This window comes from Geotrypetes seraphini, chromosome 1 (assembly GCF_902459505.1).
Source record: "Geotrypetes seraphini chromosome 1, aGeoSer1.1, whole genome shotgun sequence".
Classification (NCBI taxonomy): domain Eukaryota; kingdom Metazoa; phylum Chordata; class Amphibia; order Gymnophiona; family Dermophiidae; genus Geotrypetes; species Geotrypetes seraphini.
This window is the reverse complement of record NC_047084.1, coordinates 274,936,969-274,957,294: the sequence shown is the minus strand read 5'-3', so window position 1 is coordinate 274,957,294 and position 20,326 is coordinate 274,936,969. Positions and strand designations below refer to the sequence as shown.

Genomic DNA, 20,326 nt, shown 5'->3' with positions numbered 1-20,326 from the left:
AAGGAGCACCAAGCTTCTTCATTCCCCCTCCTCTCTCTGGAGAAAGGGGGGCTTTCAAAAAGCCCGCCTTCCAACCCACGTGATAGTCACTGTGGAAGGCATTGAGGGAGAAGGAGGAGGGGGATCTGAACAAAGAGGTCTGAACAGCGCGGGAACTTTTCCCCCAATTGAAAACCAGATGGTATTTTTTTTTTCTTTTCTCTCTTTCACAGACTCCGTAACTTAATTCAGACATGCAGCTTGGCTCGGCTCAACAGAGAGGAGAACCAGATTTAACAGATACCACAGCTGCAGTTTTTTCTCCTTTTTTGTTTTCACAGAGAAGAAGCAATATGGATCGCAGCAAAGAAACCTGGACCCACACTTGTTTTTCCTCTGGGTTTTTGGTTTTTTTTTCTTCCTATGATTACTTCACTAACCTCTCACTGTACATATTTACAATCTAATCACATATTTACAGTTTATTACATGTTAATTTTTTCTTGTTTCTGTTTCCCTTTTTTTTCCTTTTCTTTTCCTACCATTTCGCTATTATCATACAAATAAAACATGCATGTACTTACGATTCACTCTCGTCTTCCTAGGGATTCGCAAATCTGTTATTCTGATAACAGATCATCTTTTGTTCTGCATCCAAAAAAATTCTTTCCGCAAGAACTTTAAATATATGAAAACACACCTAGAGTGTAGAGTGCGCAGTGTCTGACTCAAGTGCGCTCTAAAGCAGCAGTCCCATCTGGGGTGCCAAATGAGCAGCCAGGTTTGCTCATAGGTGGGCAAAGTGTACACGAATGATGGCACATGATGCAAAATGTATTAAAAAAAGTATTAATTTTATTTATTTCCATAACATTTATCAAAAGATTATTGTGTCATCAGTGGGAGTCTTTACAGGCGCCAAATGCTGGCATTTCTGGCAAAGAATCCCGACTGATAATTTGTTGCTCACCAATATATATTTTCTGTCCAGTCTGACATCATTACTTGTCAGCCAATCAGCTAATAGAGGCTGTGCTTAGGTTTAAACAAAGAAATTCTTTTTTGACACCGAAAAAGTTTCGCAAATCATATTTTTGTTTACTTTAACTTTCTAAATATGCAGAAACCCATTATTACATATCCAATACTCTTTTTGTCATTCTCAAAAAGATGAAATCAAACAGCTTGTTTGTGTTAAAGTTAGCCTGCATTTCTCTTCAGCATCTGCTGATAAATTTGTGTCCCTGTCAGCACTAGAAGAAGGAGGAGGCCTACTCCCCCTCCCTCCTATGCTGGAGATCAAACCAGCTGACCCTTCCTGCTCTGAGTCTCTCAAAGACTGGTACAGTGTTTCTGTCTTTAACTCTTTCCAGATGTTGCCTCCTAGGCTCCCTTTTAGTTTCTTATATCTTATATAAAACATTTGAAATTAAATACAAATCATTTTCTCACATATCATTCATACCACTTATCAGCCACACAATCACTCGTGGGATCCCACACACACACCTAACATTGTATATTGCTATCTGTATTCAAAAATATGAAACCCTATATCTTCCACAAGCCAGATTGAGAGGTCTGGTATTAATTAGAGCCACGAGGCTCAAGGTGGGAAACGCAGAAAGAACAAAGAACAGACAGAGACAGAAAGTCACTGGCACAAAATGGAGTCACTAACTCAAGATGGAGTTCTTAATACCTCTAGAAGTATGTTACGCATTACCTGATTTCCTCTATGGTCTGGCTTAATAGCAAACTACATAAAGAGAATATTATTATGCTTTTCCTTAATATTAATCTGTAGTGTGTTTTTCTGGCCTTGGCTACATCCATATTCAGATTTTTATTCACCAACTTTTTTGTACACTTCTAGTGGGCGTGGCCTTAACTTTCATATGTACTTCTAACTAGTTTACCCAGAACCATATGAAAAGCCGGCATTTTTGTAGAAAAAACTCCACAAAATACTGCACCATTCCATTAGCGCCCCCTACAGCTAACGAGCGAGTGTCACTCCACAAATGGGGCGGCCTATACATCCCTTCCCCCCAGTAAATGCCTTCGCCGGCTGCCTCCTGCCTTGTCGCGGCCAGTGGTGCAGGGCAGGAGCATTCTTTTCAGCATCCAGCTGGCGCCGCACTGCTTCTTCAATGCCTGTGTCAGTTCTTGCGAGTCCAATGAGAACTGGTGTAGGCATTGAGGAAGCAGCGCAGGGTCGGCTGGATGCTGAAAAGATTGCGCCTGCCCTGCACCGCTGGCTGCGACGAGGCAGCCAGTAGCCGTCCAGGAGGGAGCTGCAGGTACGGGGGACTCCACGGTTGATCTTCCAATGGGGTGACTTATGTACGATGTCTTTAGTTAAGCCGCCCCATATAAGGAAGCCGCACCCGCTGTAGGGAATTGTAAAACCCATGTATAGGCCGCGGCCTATACATGGGGAAATATGGTAATTGAAAGTTAGGCACCTTGTTCAAAGCACTTACCTAAAAGTAGGCTTGGTTAGGGGGCAAAATGTGGGCATGTTTTGCAGTTAGGCACCTATTTTTGACTTAGGCACTGTTGTGCACCTAACTTAGGCGCACGCATTTAGGCTAAAAAAAACCCCTGGCATAAATACGATGTGCCTGAAAGGATGCCTTGTTACATCTTAACACTGCTTAGGCGGTACTAAGAATGATTCTATACAGTACACCTAACTTTTATAGATTAACACTTAGCGTCACACTAGTCAGCACCAATTTTTTAGGCAGCCTAAAAAGAATCATAGCCGTAGCTAGCACAAAACATTTGCCCTTCATATTCTTCACCCTAGGGGTTAGTATTTAAAGCAATGGTCTCAATCTCGCAGCCCGCCTGGTACTATTTTGAGGCCCTCGGTATTATAAAGAATGATTCTTTATGGAAAACTTGTGCTTTAAGTTCTGGCGGTTGCGTCCGGCGGTCACTGTAACCTCACACAAGCGCTTTCCTGCGTCTGTATGCGATTGTGAGGTGGAGTCCAACCGTGTGCAGACTCAGGAAAGCGCTTGAGGTTACAGCAGTGAGGCGGGAAGTTTTTCCAGAACGTAAGGTAACCATTGGAGGCAGTATAGCTTGTGTGTATGTCCGGTGCTGGAGGAGGTGAGAGCTGAAGGCGGTTGCAGACAGAACCGCCGTACGCTTAAGGCACAAGTTTTCCATAAAGAATCATTCTTTATAATACTGAGGGCCTCAAAATAGTTGGTCCAAAATCTTGTCTCTTACAGATTTTCACTTTCTGCATGTTGCATTGCTTTCAGCTGTGTATAGCTGAAATTATCAGAACCAATTAAGGAAAGATTTATAAACTATAACGAGTTTTACCTCATGCAAAGTTGTCATTACTTTAATGAGCCATTAACTATTTTTTTCTGCGGCCCTCCTAGTACCTACAAATACAAAATGTGGTCCTGCAAAGGGTTTGAGTTTGAGACCGTTGATTTAAAGGGTTTATTCTTCTAACTTTGGGAGTTAGATGACTAAAATGTCCCATTTCCAAACTGAGCTGCACTGAGTTGAATGTCAGGAGTATTTTATTGTAAGGAACAGGGTTTTGTTATTGTAACCTGTTGTTGAAATCTGCATTGGACAGAGGTGGGATATAAGTTAAAAATTAAAACCCCCCCCCACTTGTACAAAACTGCAATTGTGGTTTTTAGCATAGGCCACTGCGCTGAATACTCTGCGCTGCTCCCTACGCTCATAAGAACTCTCTGAGTGTCGGGAGCAAGACAAAGCATTCAGTGCGCCAGCCTGCACTAAAAAACGCGGTTTTGTAAAAGAGGGGGGAGGTAAATTAGAAAAACTTATGTCATAAGGTGCTTGAATTTAGGTGTCCAATTAGTGGGTGAGGCTGGTGATTGGGCTAGGTCAGAGAAAGTAATTTCAGTGATAAGAGGTGAAATGTAGGAAATTTAATAGCATTCTGAAATCTAGGTGTCCAGATTTTGGCCATTTAGGATCAGGAAATTTTATACAAAAAAAAGTGAAAGTTAAGCTGAAAAATACCCATCCTATGAGGAACTGATCATGTTTCTGAATATTCACTCCCAAGTGTTTAGCCTTGTTTTCAGTGTAAAATTTGTTCTGTTCATACTCCCATAATACTGAGTAGTCTGGCTGAAATGTCAAATGTCTCTGCTGTTGCTGCTATCTTAATAATTCAGATGTTTTTCCCTAGGTAAAATGGATGATGTATTGGATCATATTTGCACTCTTTACTACAGTAGAAACATTTACAGATATCTTTCTTTCCTGGTGAGTATGAGATAAGTATGTTCTTTTTTTCTTCTTCTCCTGTACCTCCTCTTTGTGACTTTGTCACATATTAATGGTTTTCCAGAGCTGCACACACGCATATGGCTTGTTGCAGTGATGCATAGCAGCCTTATTTGTAAGTCTCTGCAAAGAGGCATGTGTTTGTTTCAAAAGATTTTTCTTTGACATTTTTGAATTTTTAGGAGCAAGGTGGTAAATTGAAGGCCGAGGCATGTGTTTGTTTCATAAGATTTTTCTTTGACATTTTTGAATTTTTAGGAGCAAGGTGAAAAATTGAAGGCCCTGACCACTGTGACATTCCCAGTAGTGTAATGAAGGAAGTTTGTGCCCAAGGTGGCAGTGCCCAGCATTGTTGTGCCAGGCACCCCCAGCATTCCCCTTCGGCACTGCCATGCTGTTCAAACCCTATGTAACCTTCCCCATGCCATCCCACCTGATGAACCCTTCCCTGCAATCCTCCCCTCGTACCTCTTCAAATCTTTGCCTGCCAAGAGCAGCATCTCTTACCTACTGCTTGCACTGGTCTCATCCTTCCCTCTGATATCATTTCCTGATCCCAGCGAACAGGAAGTGACATCAGAGAGAGGAATGAGGCTAGCACAAGCAGCATGTAAAAGATGATGCTAGCAACTGATGAAGATTTGAAGAGGTATGGGGAGGGGCGCCTGTCAAGGTAGTGCCTGGGGTGGTCCATCCCCCCCACTATGCTAGCAGGTTCTCTATTGGTCACTTTCCCTTGAGTACTAGTTAGCTCTTTTTGAGTTCTGTTTATCAATCAATTTATTATAAACTGATTACCAGTGGAACATCATAAGGAATGGTGCTGGTTTCATTCCTCTTCAGTGTTAGGGAAGGGTTAGAATGGAAAGTGTGTCCTTGTCAGCAGATGATATGAACAGTGGCGCAGGAAGAAGGAGGATCTCTCCTGCACCGCACTGCCCAGCCTAGCCCAAACCAACCCAAACCAACAAGGGAGGATCTTCGGGCACTGCCACTGGCACATCCTGTGCATTGGTGCTGGTGCCAGTGCCGGTGCCCAATCGGGTAAGACATGTTTTGCGGTGCTGGGGGGGATGTAGGATCGCGGGGGAGGGGGGGGTGACGCGAGCGGGGGGGGGAAGGATGCCGGTTCGCAGGGGGGATGCCGATCGGATTGAAAAAAAAAAGTTGTAAAATGCGCTCACACGTATAACGTGCACGGTTATGCACGGTTTGTAAAAATCGTGTATAACGCGCGTGTTATATGCGTGAAAATACGGTATTCATTTAACAGTTTGGCTTTTTCGGAATCCGAGCCCACAAAGTTCCGATCGGGTTTCCTAAGGCGTACTATCCCATCCGTGCTTCTTTTTCTTTCACTAATGTACCTGAAGAAGGATTTATCATCCTTCTTGACGTTCTTCGCAAGGTCTTCTTCCATTCGGAATTTGGATTCCCTGGCTGCCGTTTTGACCGCTTTTGCCTTGGCCAGATAGTCTTCCTTGGATTCTGGCTTCCATGATTGTTTGTGGAGGATGAATGCCCTTTTCTTCTTTTTTATGAGGTCTGAGATCTCCATAGAGAACCATTGTGGTCTATTGTTTCTTCGCCGTTTACTTACTGATTTGACGTAGCGGTTGGTTGCCTCTCGTATGGTTGATTTGAGAGTTGACCACATCACCTCTACATTATTTGTTTCAGCTTGGTTTTGCAGCGCCCTCTGGACGAAATCTCCCATGCTTTTGAAGTTTGTGCCCTTAAAAGTTAAGGACCTTGGTTGATGTGTATGACTTTGTGAAACCTTTCCTGAGGTTGAACCGTATCATGTTGTGGTCACTGGAGGCTAGCTTATCGCCTACCGAGACCTCAGTGACATTTTCTCGATTGGTAAGTATTAGGTCTAGTATTGCACGATCTCTAGTGGGCTCCAATACCAATTGTCTGAGTCTAGCAGCCTTTTATACTGTCTGCAATGTGTGTACTTACCTCTGATTCGGAAATGCAGAGTGTACCTACCTCAGACTCAGAAATGGATTGATAACTTACCTCGCCAAGTTGTTTACTTGCGCCATCACATGAGAGGGTACTCTCCCCAACTTACCTAGTTTAAAGCCCTTTGAAGTAGGCGGGCTAGACAGTGTCCAAAGACGTTCTTTCCCCTTCTGGTTAGTGAGGTATTGTAAAACTTATGGCTAGGGTGATGAGCAAAGGGTTATATGTTGAAGGCAATCTTGAAAAGATGGGTTTTCAGTCTATTATGAACAAAGGAAGGTAAGGGATTGTAGGTAGTCTATTTCAGGCATATGGGGCAGCAAGGTGAAAGGAACGAAGTCTGGAATTGGCAGTAGAGGAGAAGGGTTCAGATAAAAGTAACTTATCTGAGGAATGGTGTTCTCTGGGAGGTGTATAAGGAGAGACAAGAGAAGAGAGATACCGAGGGGCTGCAGCATGACTACACCTGTACATTAGTAATAGGAGTTTGAATTGTATTCGAAGGCAGAAAGGGAGCCAGTAAAGTGATTTCACGAGAGGGGTAATGTGAGTGTAGCAGGGCTGACAGCAGATGAGTCGTGCAGCAGAGTTTTGCACAGATTGCAGGGGGGAAAGGTGACTCAGCAGGAGACCTGTTAGATGTACATTGTAGTAGTCTAATCATGAGGTTACAAGGCTGTGGACAAGGGTCTGGGTAGTGTGCTCAGAGAGGAAGGGACAAATTTAGGTGATGTTGTAGAGATAGAAGCAACAGGTTTTAGCAGTCTGTTGGATGTGAGGAGAAAATGAGAGGTTGGAGTCGAAGATGACTCCAAGGTTACAGGCAGAGAAGACAGGAACGATAACAGTATTTATAGAGACGAGAATGGAGGGAGAGGAGGATTTTGGAGGAAAGAAGAGCAGCTCAGTCTTGGACATGTTTAGTTTCAGGTGGCAGCTGGTCATTCGGACAGCAATGCCAGCCAAACAGGTGGAGACTTTTTCATGGATTTTTGATGAAATCTCGGGCGTGAAGAGGTAGATCTAGGAATCACCAGCATATAAGAGATACTGGAAACCATGGGAGGAAACAAGGGCACCAAAGGAAAAAGAGTAGAGGGAGAAGAGGTCCTAATACAGAACCCTGTGGTACACCAACTGCTAGCAGGATAGCAGCCGAGGAGGATCCAGCAGCACATACACTAAAGGTGCGATGGAAGAAGTAGAGGCAAACCAGGAAAGACCAGATTTGTGGAATCCAATCGAAGACAGTGGCTCAATTGGTAGGCAGTGATTAACAGTATCAAAAGCAAAAGCAGCAGATAGGTCAAGAAGGTTGAGGATTGAATAAAAACTCTTGGATCTGGTGAGGAGCAGGTCACCGCAGACTTTGGTTAGGACAGTTGCTGTGAAATGTAGGGAACAAAAGCTAGATTGAAGAGGATCAAGACTCTGTCAAGATGAAAGGAAGTCAAGGCAGTGATGGAGGACAGCATGCTCTAGTAACTTGGTTAGAAAAGGAAGAAGGAAGATGGCAATAATTGGAGAGGCAGGTGGGCCCAGTGAGGTTTTTTTGAGAAGCAGTTTATTCACTGCATGTTTGAAGGCCTCGGGAACAGTTGCAGTGGGAATGGATAGGTTGAGGATATGACAGATAACAGGGATAATATTATGTGAGATGGAACCAAGTAGAGGTGTGGGAATGGGGTCAGAGGGGCATGTAGTGGCTGAGGACAGAAGTTGTGCGGTTTCTTCCTCCATGAGTTCACAGAAGGAAGAAAAGTCAGCGGGAGTTGAAGGAGGGTCGAGAGGGTGGGACTGAGCAAGGAAAGAAGAGAAGGATGTGTGGGTTCCTCCTGGGTTGTTTGAGGGAAGGAAGAAAGGATGGTGAGAGCTGGAAGGGCTGGAGAGTGTCCCTTCATTTCACTTAAGAAGCTTGAAAAGTGTGAGGGTATTTTGTAGGTTGGTGATATTTCTGTTCTTGAACTCTAGTTTAGAGGTTTAATCTATGAAAGCATACTAGCTTTCCTGTGACTTTAATGCCCATTTTACTATTTTTACTTCAGTAAATTTTATTTTCAGATTTTAAACAACATGGGGAAAGTTATCAATGTGGACTATTGTTAAGCCAGGTTATTTCACCACATGTCAGGCTATTGTATGAGCATAGGGTCTCATTGCATAAAACGGGCTGTGTGCTAAAATATGAATTGTAAAATAACCTATCTTAACGGTAGATTGTGTTGATAACTTCCTCTCTTAGTGTGTGGAGCAGGGGTGTAGCTACCACTGAGCGAGCCACCTACAGCTGAACCCTACATTCCTCTTTGCGCTTGGGTCTGGCACCTCTCACAAGGGTTACCATATTTGACCATGGAAAAACCCAGATGCATGACCTCCCCCTTTCCTCCCCCAGCCCTGCCTTGTTCCGCCTCCAACCCTCCCGCGTTGTGCCTCCAACCACGCACCCAAACACTATGCCTCTTTTTTCCTGACCTCCAGGCCACATCTGGAAGGCCTCCGGCAAGTGCGGATGTGTGTGATATAATCCACGCATGGTTGTTGAAGACCCTCCAGATACAGCCGGAGCTCAGGGCTTTCCAAAACCTGGACAAACTGCAGGGTTTTGGAAAGTCCGACCGGGAACCCAGACAGTCCTCTAAAAAGAGAACATGTCCGGGTGTTCCCAGGCATCTGGTAACCAGTGTTCCCTCTAAGCGGGCGGGTGTTGTGAGCAAACTTTTTTCACCGTGAGCCAAAAATATCGGGCGCCAGCAAGTTATGAGCCAACTCGCCCGATTCTCCTCTCGCCGCCCTGCCATCTGCCGTACGCCTCTTCCGATCGTGCGCTGTGACGAGAAACGTGTGCGCTGCACACGCCAGCGCACGCCAGCGCAGCTTAGCGGGAACACTGGTTCAAATGGTTTTATTTATTTCCCCAAATTTATTTTTGTTATACGCATTGAAAATATTTGATATTGCGTTTAAATCAAAATCTCAATAAACTTGAAACGAGTGCCCGTGAGATTGTGGGAGGGTTAAATACTCAAAACTTAGAAGTTTTTGCTACGCCAGCTTTCTGGTATCTTTACATACAGTGGCGTACCTAGCATATGTAACATCCGGGGCCCATCATTTTTTGGCACCCCCCCCCATCTGTAAGAAAAACATGATTTTTAGTAACAAACCACACGTCACACATGAGTACCTAGGAAAAGGCAGCATCTTACATATTGCAGTGAGCAGTACATCAATACACCCATTGTAAAACTAAACAAGCCAGACCAGCACAGATCAATCCTACACCGTCAATCCTAACAGAAAACCATGTCTTTCGAACACACAGAACACAGAAAACACCTTCGCCTAGTAAGGAATATGTAATCACAAACTAACCCCTCCCTCTTTTACAAAACTGTAGTGTGGATTTTAGCTACGGAGGTAACAGCTCTGATGCTCATAAAATTCTGAGCATCAGAGCTGCTACCACCAAGGCTGCTGCTAAAAACGCTTCACAGTTTTGTAAAAGGGGGGATAAAATAAAAATACATAGACAAAGGTTAAATTGAACCAGCAAGAAGCTGGACTCTGCATACAATGCTTCACAGAAACAGTGACACATGTCTCCTAAAGCAATAAATAAATAGAAATTTTTTTCTACCTTTGTCTTCTGTGGTTTCTCCTTTCCTCATCTTCTTGTAACTCTCTTCCTTCCATCCACTGTCTGCCGTCTCTCTTCCCCTATATGGCATCTTCTCTCCTTCTATGCCCCTTCCAGAAACTGTATGCCTCCCCCTTCCATCTCTCCTTTCACCCCATTGGTCTGGCATCTCTCTCCTCGCCTTCCCTCTCCCACACCTCTCCTCATAGTCTGGTATCTCCCCTTCCCTGATTCTCTGGCATCTCTCTCCTTTCCTTTTCTTCCATCTTTCGCTCCCCCTCCATGCTCTCACATCTCCCCCTTCCTTTTCCCTTAGACTGGCATACCTTCCTCCTACACTCCAAGCCCTGGCATCTCCTTTAATTCCCTCCCTCATCTTCCTTCTCCCTCCAGCTGGGTACCGCAACACTCTTCCCTGCAGCTCTGCACTTCCCCACAATTGCCATGCTTCGGTTCCTCTTCTTCCTTCCTTCCTCCCCCCCCCCCCCGCGGGACCCTGCGGCACCATCAACTCTTACTCCCTCTAATGTCGGCCCTGCAGCTCCAGACTTCCTCGCACCTTCTCCCCTCCCCCTTTGGATCGCTATTATTTTAAATGTTATAGCCGCTGTATCCATCAGTGGAGATGTCTAACCTCGGCCTGCCCCGGAACTCTTACTGCAACAGTGACTTCCTGTTCCTGCCTAGACGGGCGGCTGCTGCAGTAAGAGTTCCGGGGCAGGCCGAGGTTAGACATCTCCACTGATGGATACAGCTCCGCGGCTATAACATTTAAAATAATAGCGATCCAAAGGGGGAGGGGAGAAGGTGCGAGGAAGTCTGGAGCTGCAGGGCCGACATTAGAGGGAGTAAGAGTTGATGGTGCCGCAGGGTCCCGCGGGGGGGGGGGGGAGGAAGGAAGGAAGAAGAGGAACCGAAGCATGGCAATTGTGGGGAAGTGCAGAGCTGCAGGAGCTGTTATAGCCGCGGAGCTGTATCCATCAGTGGAGATGTCTAACCTCGGCCTGCCCCGGAACTCTTACTGCAGCAGCCGCCCGTCTAGGCAGGAACAGGAAGTCACTGTTGCAGTAAGAGTTCCGGGGCAGGCCGAGGTTAGACATCTCCACTGATGGATACAGCTCCGCGGCTATAACATTTAAAATAATAGCGATCCAAAGGGGGAGGGGAGAAGGTGCGAGGAAGTCTGGAGCTGCAGGGCCGACATTAGAGGGAGTAAGAGTTGATGGTGCCGCAGGGTCCCGCGGGGGGGGGGGGGGGGGGGAGGAAGGAAGGAAGAAGAGGAACCGAAGCATGGCAATTGTGGGGAAGTGCAATCCCCCCAATGCGTCCCCTTACCTTACCTCCCCTTACCTTTGCGACGCGTGTGTGCGCTGTGAAGAGAAACTTTGCGCTGCGATGTAATATTTTGTGCGCGTGCGCAGGCCAGCGCACCTTAGCGGGAACACTGCTGGTAACCCTACCTCACCCATCCTTAGTCCTCTAAAGGCCACGACAAAGAATGCTGAAAGTTACCTCTCTCTCATCGGCAGGGCATTTCCTGAGCTGGTCCCACCTACAAGAAGTTGAATCAGCGAGGCAGAACCCAGTAGTGAGGGGTGGTAGGGAAAGAGGAGAAGCAGAGAGCCTGGAGGGAAGGAGGAGAACCAGATAGAGACCTTGGACCCTGAAGAGAAGGAGGGGAAGAATCAGAGGGAAGAGTGAGAGAGAGACACCCTGGACTATGGAGGAAAGGGGGGGGGGAGGAGAAGAAGAGAGACAGAGACACCCTGGAGGGAAAGAAGGGGAAAAACAGAGAGAGAGCCTGGACCCTACAGGGAAGGAGGGAGTAGAAGCAGAGAGAGAGGGAGACACTTTAGAACCTAGAAAGAAGGAGGGGAAGAAGCAGAGGGAGGAGAGAGAGAGAGAGAAGTAGGCTTGCTTTTTCAGGATTTGTTTACCAGAACTCTGAAAGGGTGTCTTCTCCACCTCAATCCACCTTGGGAGAGATGTTGTTATAGGGCAGTGGTTCCCAACCCTGTCCTGAAGGACCACCAGGCCAATCGGGTTTTCAGGCTAGCCCTAATGAATATGCATGAAGCAGATTTTCATGCCTATCACGTCCATTATATGCAAATCTCTCTCATGCATATTCATTAGGGTTAGCCTGAAAACCCCGATTGGCCTGGTGGTCCTCCAGGACTGGGTTGGGAACCCCTGTTATAGGGGGTCCCATTCAATCCTAGCTACATCACTGGTGTGGAGTATTCTTTGTGATGAGACTGAGTAATCCTATAGTGTGGCTGTCCCTCCTCCCAGAATCGATCTTCCAGACACTGCAGTGAGTTCCTAGTACATAGTAGCCTTTGTAGGTGGATCCTAACCTTTAGAGTGCCTTGCAAAAAGGTGGTTAACATATTTAACAAAACAAGTGGAAAACCAGAGATGCTGGCTACAGTGTAATCACATGTACTTGACTTTCTTTGTGATTTGTTTTCTCTGGAAGAAATGCCTGTATGAACAGAAAGACTTACCCCCCTTTTTTACAAAACTGCAATAGCAGTTTCTAGCGCAGTAAGCCGCGCTGCTCCCAACGCTCATAGGAACTCAATGAGCGTCGGGAGCCGCACGGGCCATTCAGCGTGGCTCCCCGCGCTAGAAAATGCTATCGCAGTTTCGTAAAAAGAGGCCTTAGTGCCTCATAACACCCTGTATTTGCCAAAGGGCTAAAGAGTGAAGAGACAGCAGTTTCCTTCTGCTCCCTTGTTCTTTGACCACTTGACCTTGCTTTCAAGAGCTCATCATCTCTTTCAGGAATGCTCTTTTTTTTATTAGTGGAGAGGTCAATTCTTGGTCACCAAATTCATTCATACTGACACTGTTAGAGCGTGGTCTGGTGCAGTCTATGCTACTGTTTGATACATGGTCTGAAACATGTTATAGGTGAAAGAGTAAAGATTAGGGCTGCATTTTGCTTAAAATTTTAATCGTGTTTAATCATGTGATTAAAGGTATGTTTGGTTTTTCTCCATTAAAGTTTCTTGATGAGTTACTTCCCAGAGTCATAGGTTCCTGACTGCTAGTCAGGTTGTCAGGATATCCACAATGAATATGCATGAATGAAATGTGGACATAATGGAGGCAGTGTATCCAAATCAAGTTTATGCATATTCATTGTGGATATCCTGAAAATCTGACTAGCAAGGGAGGCCTTAGGCACTTAGGCCAGAGTCTTAGGCCCCTCCCAGTGCATCCCAGAGTGCACCGAGAAGGGGAAGGCACGCCATTTTGAAGCGGCAGGCCTGCTGGCAGGAGGGAGTGGGCATCCTTCCTGCCGGATTGTCATCTAAAATATACAGGGTTTGGGGAGGTGTCAGGGGTTCAGAGGGATGTTGGGGGTTCGCAGGGGCCCCGGCAACAGGAGAGAGTGAGCATCCTTCCTGCTGTTCTTTAATTTAAAAGTGCGGGTATCGGGGGTTTGCGGAGTCCCTGTTGGCAAGAGGGAGTGAGCATCCTTCTTGCTGCTCTTTAATTTAAAGGGGGGGGTTGCCGAGGCAGTAGGGAGTGGGCTTCCCTCCTGCTGATTTCTTTTATTTAAGTTCAGGAGTGTGGATCATCGTGGGGGTGGGGGATCCCGGCATGAGTTTTAAAAAATTTTTTAATGGGGACAGATATTGTGTATGATACGCATAACATCTTTGTCCATAAAAAAAACCCTGCTATATAGTACTTTTTTTTAATGCTACCGGAATCTCCAGACCTGTCGGAGATTTTGGAGCATTAAAAAACGGCGCTTCATTTTGTGCATCATGTGGATGTCAATTGGAGTGCTCATTTTAATATGAGCTGGTTGTAATGTATTTACGATTATCGGAGGCTGCTACAAACCACGGAAAAGACTGTGATTTGCTGTTTTGTGCATCAATAGATGCAATATTTCATAGCTAAACCTGTTAAAACTGGTTTAGCAATGATTGTTAAATGCACAGTGTGTTTTGTGCATATGGGCCTCAGTCTGGTTTCTCTTTCTCTCCCCCTGCCCTACCAAGGATCCAGCATCTTTTATTATCCCTTCCTCTTCACCCCATTCTACCCATCAGATCTAGCTTTTTTCTCTCTCCTTCCCCAATGGGCTTATCAGAGGGGAGGAAGATGTTGGCTCCTACATCCTTGAGTCCCTCTCCCCATAGATCCAACATTTCACCCTCCCCCTCCCCAGTGTCTCTCCTTTTCCATCTTCCTCCCTCTCTCTGATGAGTTCAGAATCTTTTGAGTCCCTCTCCCTGTCTAGTATCTTGGCTGCTGCCCCCCCCAGTCCACCCGGCGTCTCTTCCTTTATCTACCCCTTCCCTTGTCCAGGGAGGAAGGAAGAGGGAGAGATTCTGGCACCAGTGGTGTGGTAAGGGGATGGGTGGGTGGGAGGGCAGTCCACCCTGGATGAAGTCTTCCTAAGGATGTGGCCCCCCTGCTCCTCTCCTTACTGCGCATCCCTTGTCTTCCCCCATACTAGAGAATGACACGGAACACATTTCCTGTCCCGTCCCGGCAAGTTCTTTTCCTGTCCCTGCCCCATTCCTGCAAGCTCCATCCTCATCTGCAGAAGCCTCAAACACTTTAAAATCATAAGTAGCAACATTCTAGAGCTCAGATTGTGATGTCATAATGCCTCATTCCACCAATGCCTAAGCTCCGTCCTCATCTGCACAAGCCTCAAAAACTTTAAAATCATAAGTGTTTGAGGCTTGTGCAGTTAAGGTAGAGCTTACAGGAATGGGGTAGGGACAGGGACAGAGACAAAACTTGCAGGGACGGGGAAATTAAATTCCTGTGGGGACGGGGACAAATTTGTCCCTGTGTCATTCTTTGCCCCATATCTTTTCTACTTCCCCGGCACGAGGTTGCTGCCCGCATCCGGACCCATGCCTAGGAAGTGATGTCAAAGGGCGATCCAGCACCGACGTGGGCATGCTTCTCACACCAGAGAAGTTAAAAAAATGTGGGGGAAGGGGAGGGGCTCCACTGACCCAGGATCTACTCACTCTTACTGTGCCACTGGCTGGCACTTCTGGGATGCAGGTGGTACCAGGGATTTAAAAATTCCTGCTTTTCTGCTGCAGGTTTTGAGGATCTGCCAGCAGTCAGCCTGGCTATTGAAACTGGTCAATTGGCAACCTTAGAGTCAATTTTTTAAAAATCTTTACTTATCTAACAGATGCATGTCCCTGCCCCATTCCTAACTCTGCCTGAACTGCACAAGCCTTGAACACTTATGATTTTAAAATGTTTGAGGATTGTGCAGACGAGGACAGAGCTTGCAGGAAAATGAGTTCCCATGGGGACGGGGGAAAAATTTGTAGCCAGCTTTTGTGACTATGCACACATGCATCTTTAAGAATTTCTGCCTCTAATCTAACCTTATTTTTCTGTAGGTTTCCTTTTTATTATGAACTGAAGATAGCTTTTGTAGCCTGGTTGCTGTCGCCATACACAAGAGGTTCCAGTCTTTTGTACAGAAAATTTGTGCACCCAACACTTTCTTCAAAAGAAAAGGTACTAAAGCATATTAAGGGACTGATTTACCCTATGACTGGGATTTGCAGATGGAAATTTATTTCAATGGACTAATTTTTCTTGAAGGGAAGTCCATTGGCTGGTAGAAAAAAAATGATGCACGCATCTTAGCTATCTAGCTTAAGTGGTCCCTGTGCTTCCTGCAAGATGTCACACAGATAGTGGTGAGAACCTTCCTTCCCCCTTAAAGTGTCTAATCCCTCAAGGGCTAAGTTATTTTTATTGTGGCAGTCATTTTACAAGTGCTATTTATGCTTTAAATGTCCCTATACTGGCACTGTATAAAAGTAAGCTGCTAAAACATATAAACAAAAGGGATGATGCCCTTTACAAAAGGGCATGATAAAACTTTTAAGCCATTAAAAGTTATAGAGCTGGAGGAAGCACTGTCAAGGGTGGTTCTGTGTCAGCAATTATTGTCCCTGATTCCAGATAGCATGCCAGCATTAGTGTTGCCTGATTCACCTCAGTGAATCAATTTGAATCGATTCACTTTCAAAAAAACATTGGACTGATTCAGTGAGTCCTGACTCCTAACATACCTCCGGGCCTCCTAATGTAGAAGCAGCAGTGACCAGTTTGGCAGAGGCAGTGGCAGCGGCAGCGCGGTGAACAGGCTTTTCCTGGCCTGCTTTGTCGGGATCTTTCCTTTGTCATGTTACCGACGACATCACTGATGATGCAGCAGAGGGAAGCCCTGGTGGACAGGCTGCAAGAAGCCTGTTCTCTGCGCTGCCTCTGTCAAGCTAGTCACCACCACTGCTGCTGCTACTTTAGGAGGCCCGAAGGGGGGGTCGGTTGGGAGTGCTGCACAGGGGAATAGGAGGGATGGAAAGCTGCTGGATATGTGGATAGGAGTGATGGAAAGCTATTACACATGAGGGGAGAGAGGAAGAATTGGTGGAGATGGGGTGGTGGGGAGGAAGGGATAGATGCAACAGAAGTAGAAAGGGTGAGAGGGCGATATCCTGTATATGGTGGAGGAGAGAGAGACATGCATGGAGAAGAGAGAGGAAGAAATGTTGGAGATAGGGTAGAGGGCAGGGAGAGATGGTGCATGGGGAGAAAGAAATGGTGCACATGCTGCATGGAGGGGAATAGAGAGGTTTGACCTAGGGCGCAAGGCAGGGAGAGAGATAGGGAGAGGGTAAACATTTACATTTACATTACAGATTTTTTTTCTGCCTATACCTTGCAGTTCAAGGCGGATTACAAAAGATTTGACTGGACATTTTCCAGTGAAGATACAATTTTTTTTATTTTTTTTTATTATAACAGCGGAGAGATAGCTGGGTAGATTCCGAGGGGAACTTACGAGTTGGATAGTAAATTGACATTGCAGGACTGTGTGATATAGACAGATAGATTACAGTTAGAGTAGGTAAGGTTACAAAACATTTCAGGGATCTGTTTATTTAGTAGGTGTTTTGGGGAGGAATTTATTAGGGGAGAATTATCTGGAGTTAAGGTGAAGGGGGGTTAAGATGTTTGGATGAATTTTTTGAAGAGCAGGGTTTTGATTTCTTTTCGAAATGTTTTGAAGTCGTCCGTTGTCGTCAGTAGGTTGGAGATGATATGGTTGAGTTTTGCTGCTTGTGTTGCCAGAAGGTTGTCAAACATTTTCTTGCACTGTGTGCCTTTGAGTGGGGGGAAGGCAAAAGGGTTCGGGGTTCTTCTGTGTCTTGAAGTGAAGATCTGGTTTAAGCGGTTATTTAGGTAGGAGGGGGAAGAGCCGTTTAACGCTTTGAATAATAGGCAGTAGAATTTGAATTGAATTCGTGCTTGTATGGGTAGCCAGTGAGAGTCTAAAAAGGCAGTTGTAATGTGATCATGTTTTCTCAGGGAGTATATCAGTCTGAGGGCGGTGTTTTGTATGGTCTGAAGTTGTTTTATCATAAGGCTGGACAAGGTAGATAGAGGGAGTTTCAATAGTCCAGCAAACCTAAGACTAGGGATTGGACAATTAGTCTGAATTGTGCTGGGTTGAAAAATTTTCTGATTTTACGTAGATTTCTCATGGTTAGAAACGCTTTCTGGGTTGTCTTGTTGATTTGGGACTGCATTGTGCAACATCTGTCTATCGTTACTCCTAAGATTTTGAGTTCGGGTTGTATCGGGTATTTGGTATTTTTGATTTTCAGTTCTATGATGGTAGGAGTTTTGGCCTTTTCTAGCAAAAGGAATTTTGTTTTTTCCGAGTTTAGTTTCAGTTTGTGGTCCATCATCCATTTTTCTACTGTATCTAGGATTGTTTCCAGCTTTGCTGTGGTGGTGGTTTCTGATGGGTCGAAGGGGAGGAGTATGGTGATGTCGTCTGCGTAGCTGAAGGCTGTGACATTAAGGTTGTCTAAAGTAGCTCCTAGGGAGGAAATAAAGAGGTTGAAGAGCATAGGTGAGAGAGGTGATCCTTGTGGAACTCCGCAGGGATTGGACCTTGGTTCTGATTTGGTATCATTGGACTTTACCCTATAGGTTCTTGATTTGAGGAATCCTTGAAACCAATTATAGACCTTGCCTGAGATCCCTATGGCGTCAAGTATCTGTAGTAATAAGGAGTGGTAAACTAGGTCAAATGCTGCGGAGAGGTCAAGTTGTATTAACATCATCTTTTTTCCTTTACTGATGTGTTGTCGGGCTGTATCTAGTAGTGATACAAGTAATGTTTCTGTACTGTGGTTGATTCGAAAACCTGATTGTGAGGGGTGAAGTAGGTTATGGTTTTCCAGGTAGTTGGTGAGGTATTCCAGGTAGTTGGTGAGGTGAGGTATTTGGTGAGGTGAGGTAGTTGGTGAGGTTCCAGGTGAGGTATTCCAGGTAGTTGGTGAGGCAACTAGGCCTTCTATTATTTTAACGTATATTGGTATTGAAGCGATAGGTCTTTAGTTGGAGGGGCTATCTATTGGGCCTTTGTGATCTTTCATGATTGGGGTGATTAAGATCTCTCCTTGGTCCTGTGGGAATTGGCCGTCTGTCAATGTGGTTTGAATCCATAGCATGAAGTTGGTTTTGAATGTGGTGGAGGTGTTTGATAAGAGGTAGGTGGGGCAATTATTTAGGTCGCTGGTTGCATGGCTGTATTTATTGTAGAGTCGGTTCAGATCCGACCAAAGTATGATTGGGAAGTTGGACCAGCTTCTGTCTGCTACGATGGCTTCACCTGTTGAGGGGTTTGTTGTTATCTTTTCGAGATGGGTGTGTGTGTTGATGAATGCAGTTCTGATATTGGTGATCTTGTTTTTGAAATGGTCTGCTAGTTGGATGGCTGTTGGTGGGTGGTTTCCTTGCGTAGCTAGGTAAGGTTTGGTGTCAGTGAGGTTCTTTACTAGGTTGAATAGCTTTTTTGTGTCTGGGATTTTTGTGCCTATCATTTTGGAGTAGAAGGCTTTCCGTTTTTCCTTGAGTTTGGTCTTGTATTGGTTAATTTGATTTCTCCATGCTGTTTTGGTGTGTTCTAAGCTCTTCTTATTTTTTCCATTCTTTTTCTAGTTGTCTGCAGAACTTTTTTGATTGGAGAAGTTCGGAGTCGAACCATTTATCTGATGGGCTGCAGATTTTAAATTTTGATTTTTCTGGGGCTAGCTCATTCAGGATGGTTTCGCTTATGGTTTGCCATTGGGATATGAATTCATTAGGGGCTATAGTGGCGATAGCGGGGTCTGCTTTGTCCCAGAATGTGGAGGGTTCGGTTTTTTGGCGTGCTTTGAAGGAGGTTTTGGGTGGAGGTTGCTTTTTATTGCGTTGAGGCCAGTTGATGTTAAAGGTGTATTTATAGTGATCCGACCAGAGGGAGGGGAGCCAGGTCCCATTTGAGATATGGATTTTGGGTTTGTAAGGGTGTTAGGTCATGTAAGCAGCGACATCTAGTTGGTGGCCTTTTTTGTGTGTGGGTTGGGGGTTGAGGATCTGGTAGTTCAGTGCTTTGAGGTATGATAGTAAATTTATTACTTGTTTAGAGGTGTGATCTTCTAGATGGAGGTTTATGTCTCCTAGGAGTAGGTTATGAGGTGATGTTAGGGAGTTCTGGTAAATTAATTCTTCGAGAGCTTGTTTGTTATCATTCCATTTTCCTGGTGTTGAGTAACAGAGGATGCATGTTAGTGTTCCTATGAGAGAATCGTCAGATAGTTGACAGGCTAGGAGATCTAGGTGGGGGGTGGAGTGTTTATCTAGGGTCTTTATAGTGATGTTGTTTTTGAGTATGATGGCTAGACCTCCACCGCGTTTTCTTTCTCTGCAGACCAGTTCTATTTTGTAACCCATTGGGCAGAATTCTGTGATGGTGGGATCGGAGTCCGAGGTTAGCCAGGTTTCGGATAGGAATAGGCAGCTTAGTTGTTTTTTAACTATCCAGTCCTTAATAAGGTCTGCTTTTGTGCTTATTGATCTGATGTTCATATATGCACAGGATAATGAGGTGTTGAATGTTTGGGGGGAGGGTGTGCAGTTTGGGTGGAGGAGATTTTTTTTGGTTTGTGGATGATAGTTGTGGTCTGATGATCTTGGTTTTAGGGGTGGTCTTTTTCCCCAGCTGGTATGTATGCTGATATGATTGAGTGAGGAGCAATCTATCAAGTTTCTGGGAGAGTATAGTTTTCTGGTTGGTGGAGGGAACCTGTAAGATTCTGTTAAGGTTGGGATGGAGGATGTATGATACCCTTCTGTTTTTCTGTTGGTTAGGAGTAGGAAAAGCAGTAGATGGACGAGTACGCTTGTAGTGAAACCGGGAGACATAGTGATGTTTCGTGTAGAGAGCGGGAGATTCTGCAGTTTGATATTTGGTATGTGGTGTGAGAGTCTGGGAGGTGTAGGGAGGTTGGGGGAGGGGGGAGCGTCTTTCTTCCCCTCTGTCCTGTTGTGTCTGTTACCCTCAATAGAGAGATCAGAGCTGGG

General features: G+C 45.3%; 1 protein-coding gene across 7 annotated transcripts in view; it reads left to right on the top strand.

The window, feature by feature from the left end:
• REEP1 (receptor accessory protein 1) overlaps positions 1 to 20,326 on the top strand; it is a 192,991-nt gene that overhangs the window by 73,248 nt on the left and 99,417 nt on the right. For all 7 annotated transcript variants that reach the window (XM_033951956.1, XM_033951995.1, XM_033951966.1 and 4 more), the window contains exons 3-4: positions 4,181 to 4,257; positions 15,295 to 15,415. In XM_033951956.1, the coding sequence (XP_033807847.1) occupies positions 4,181 to 4,257; positions 15,295 to 15,415 (198 nt within the window). The remainder of the gene's footprint in view (positions 1 to 4,180; positions 4,258 to 15,294; positions 15,416 to 20,326) is intronic.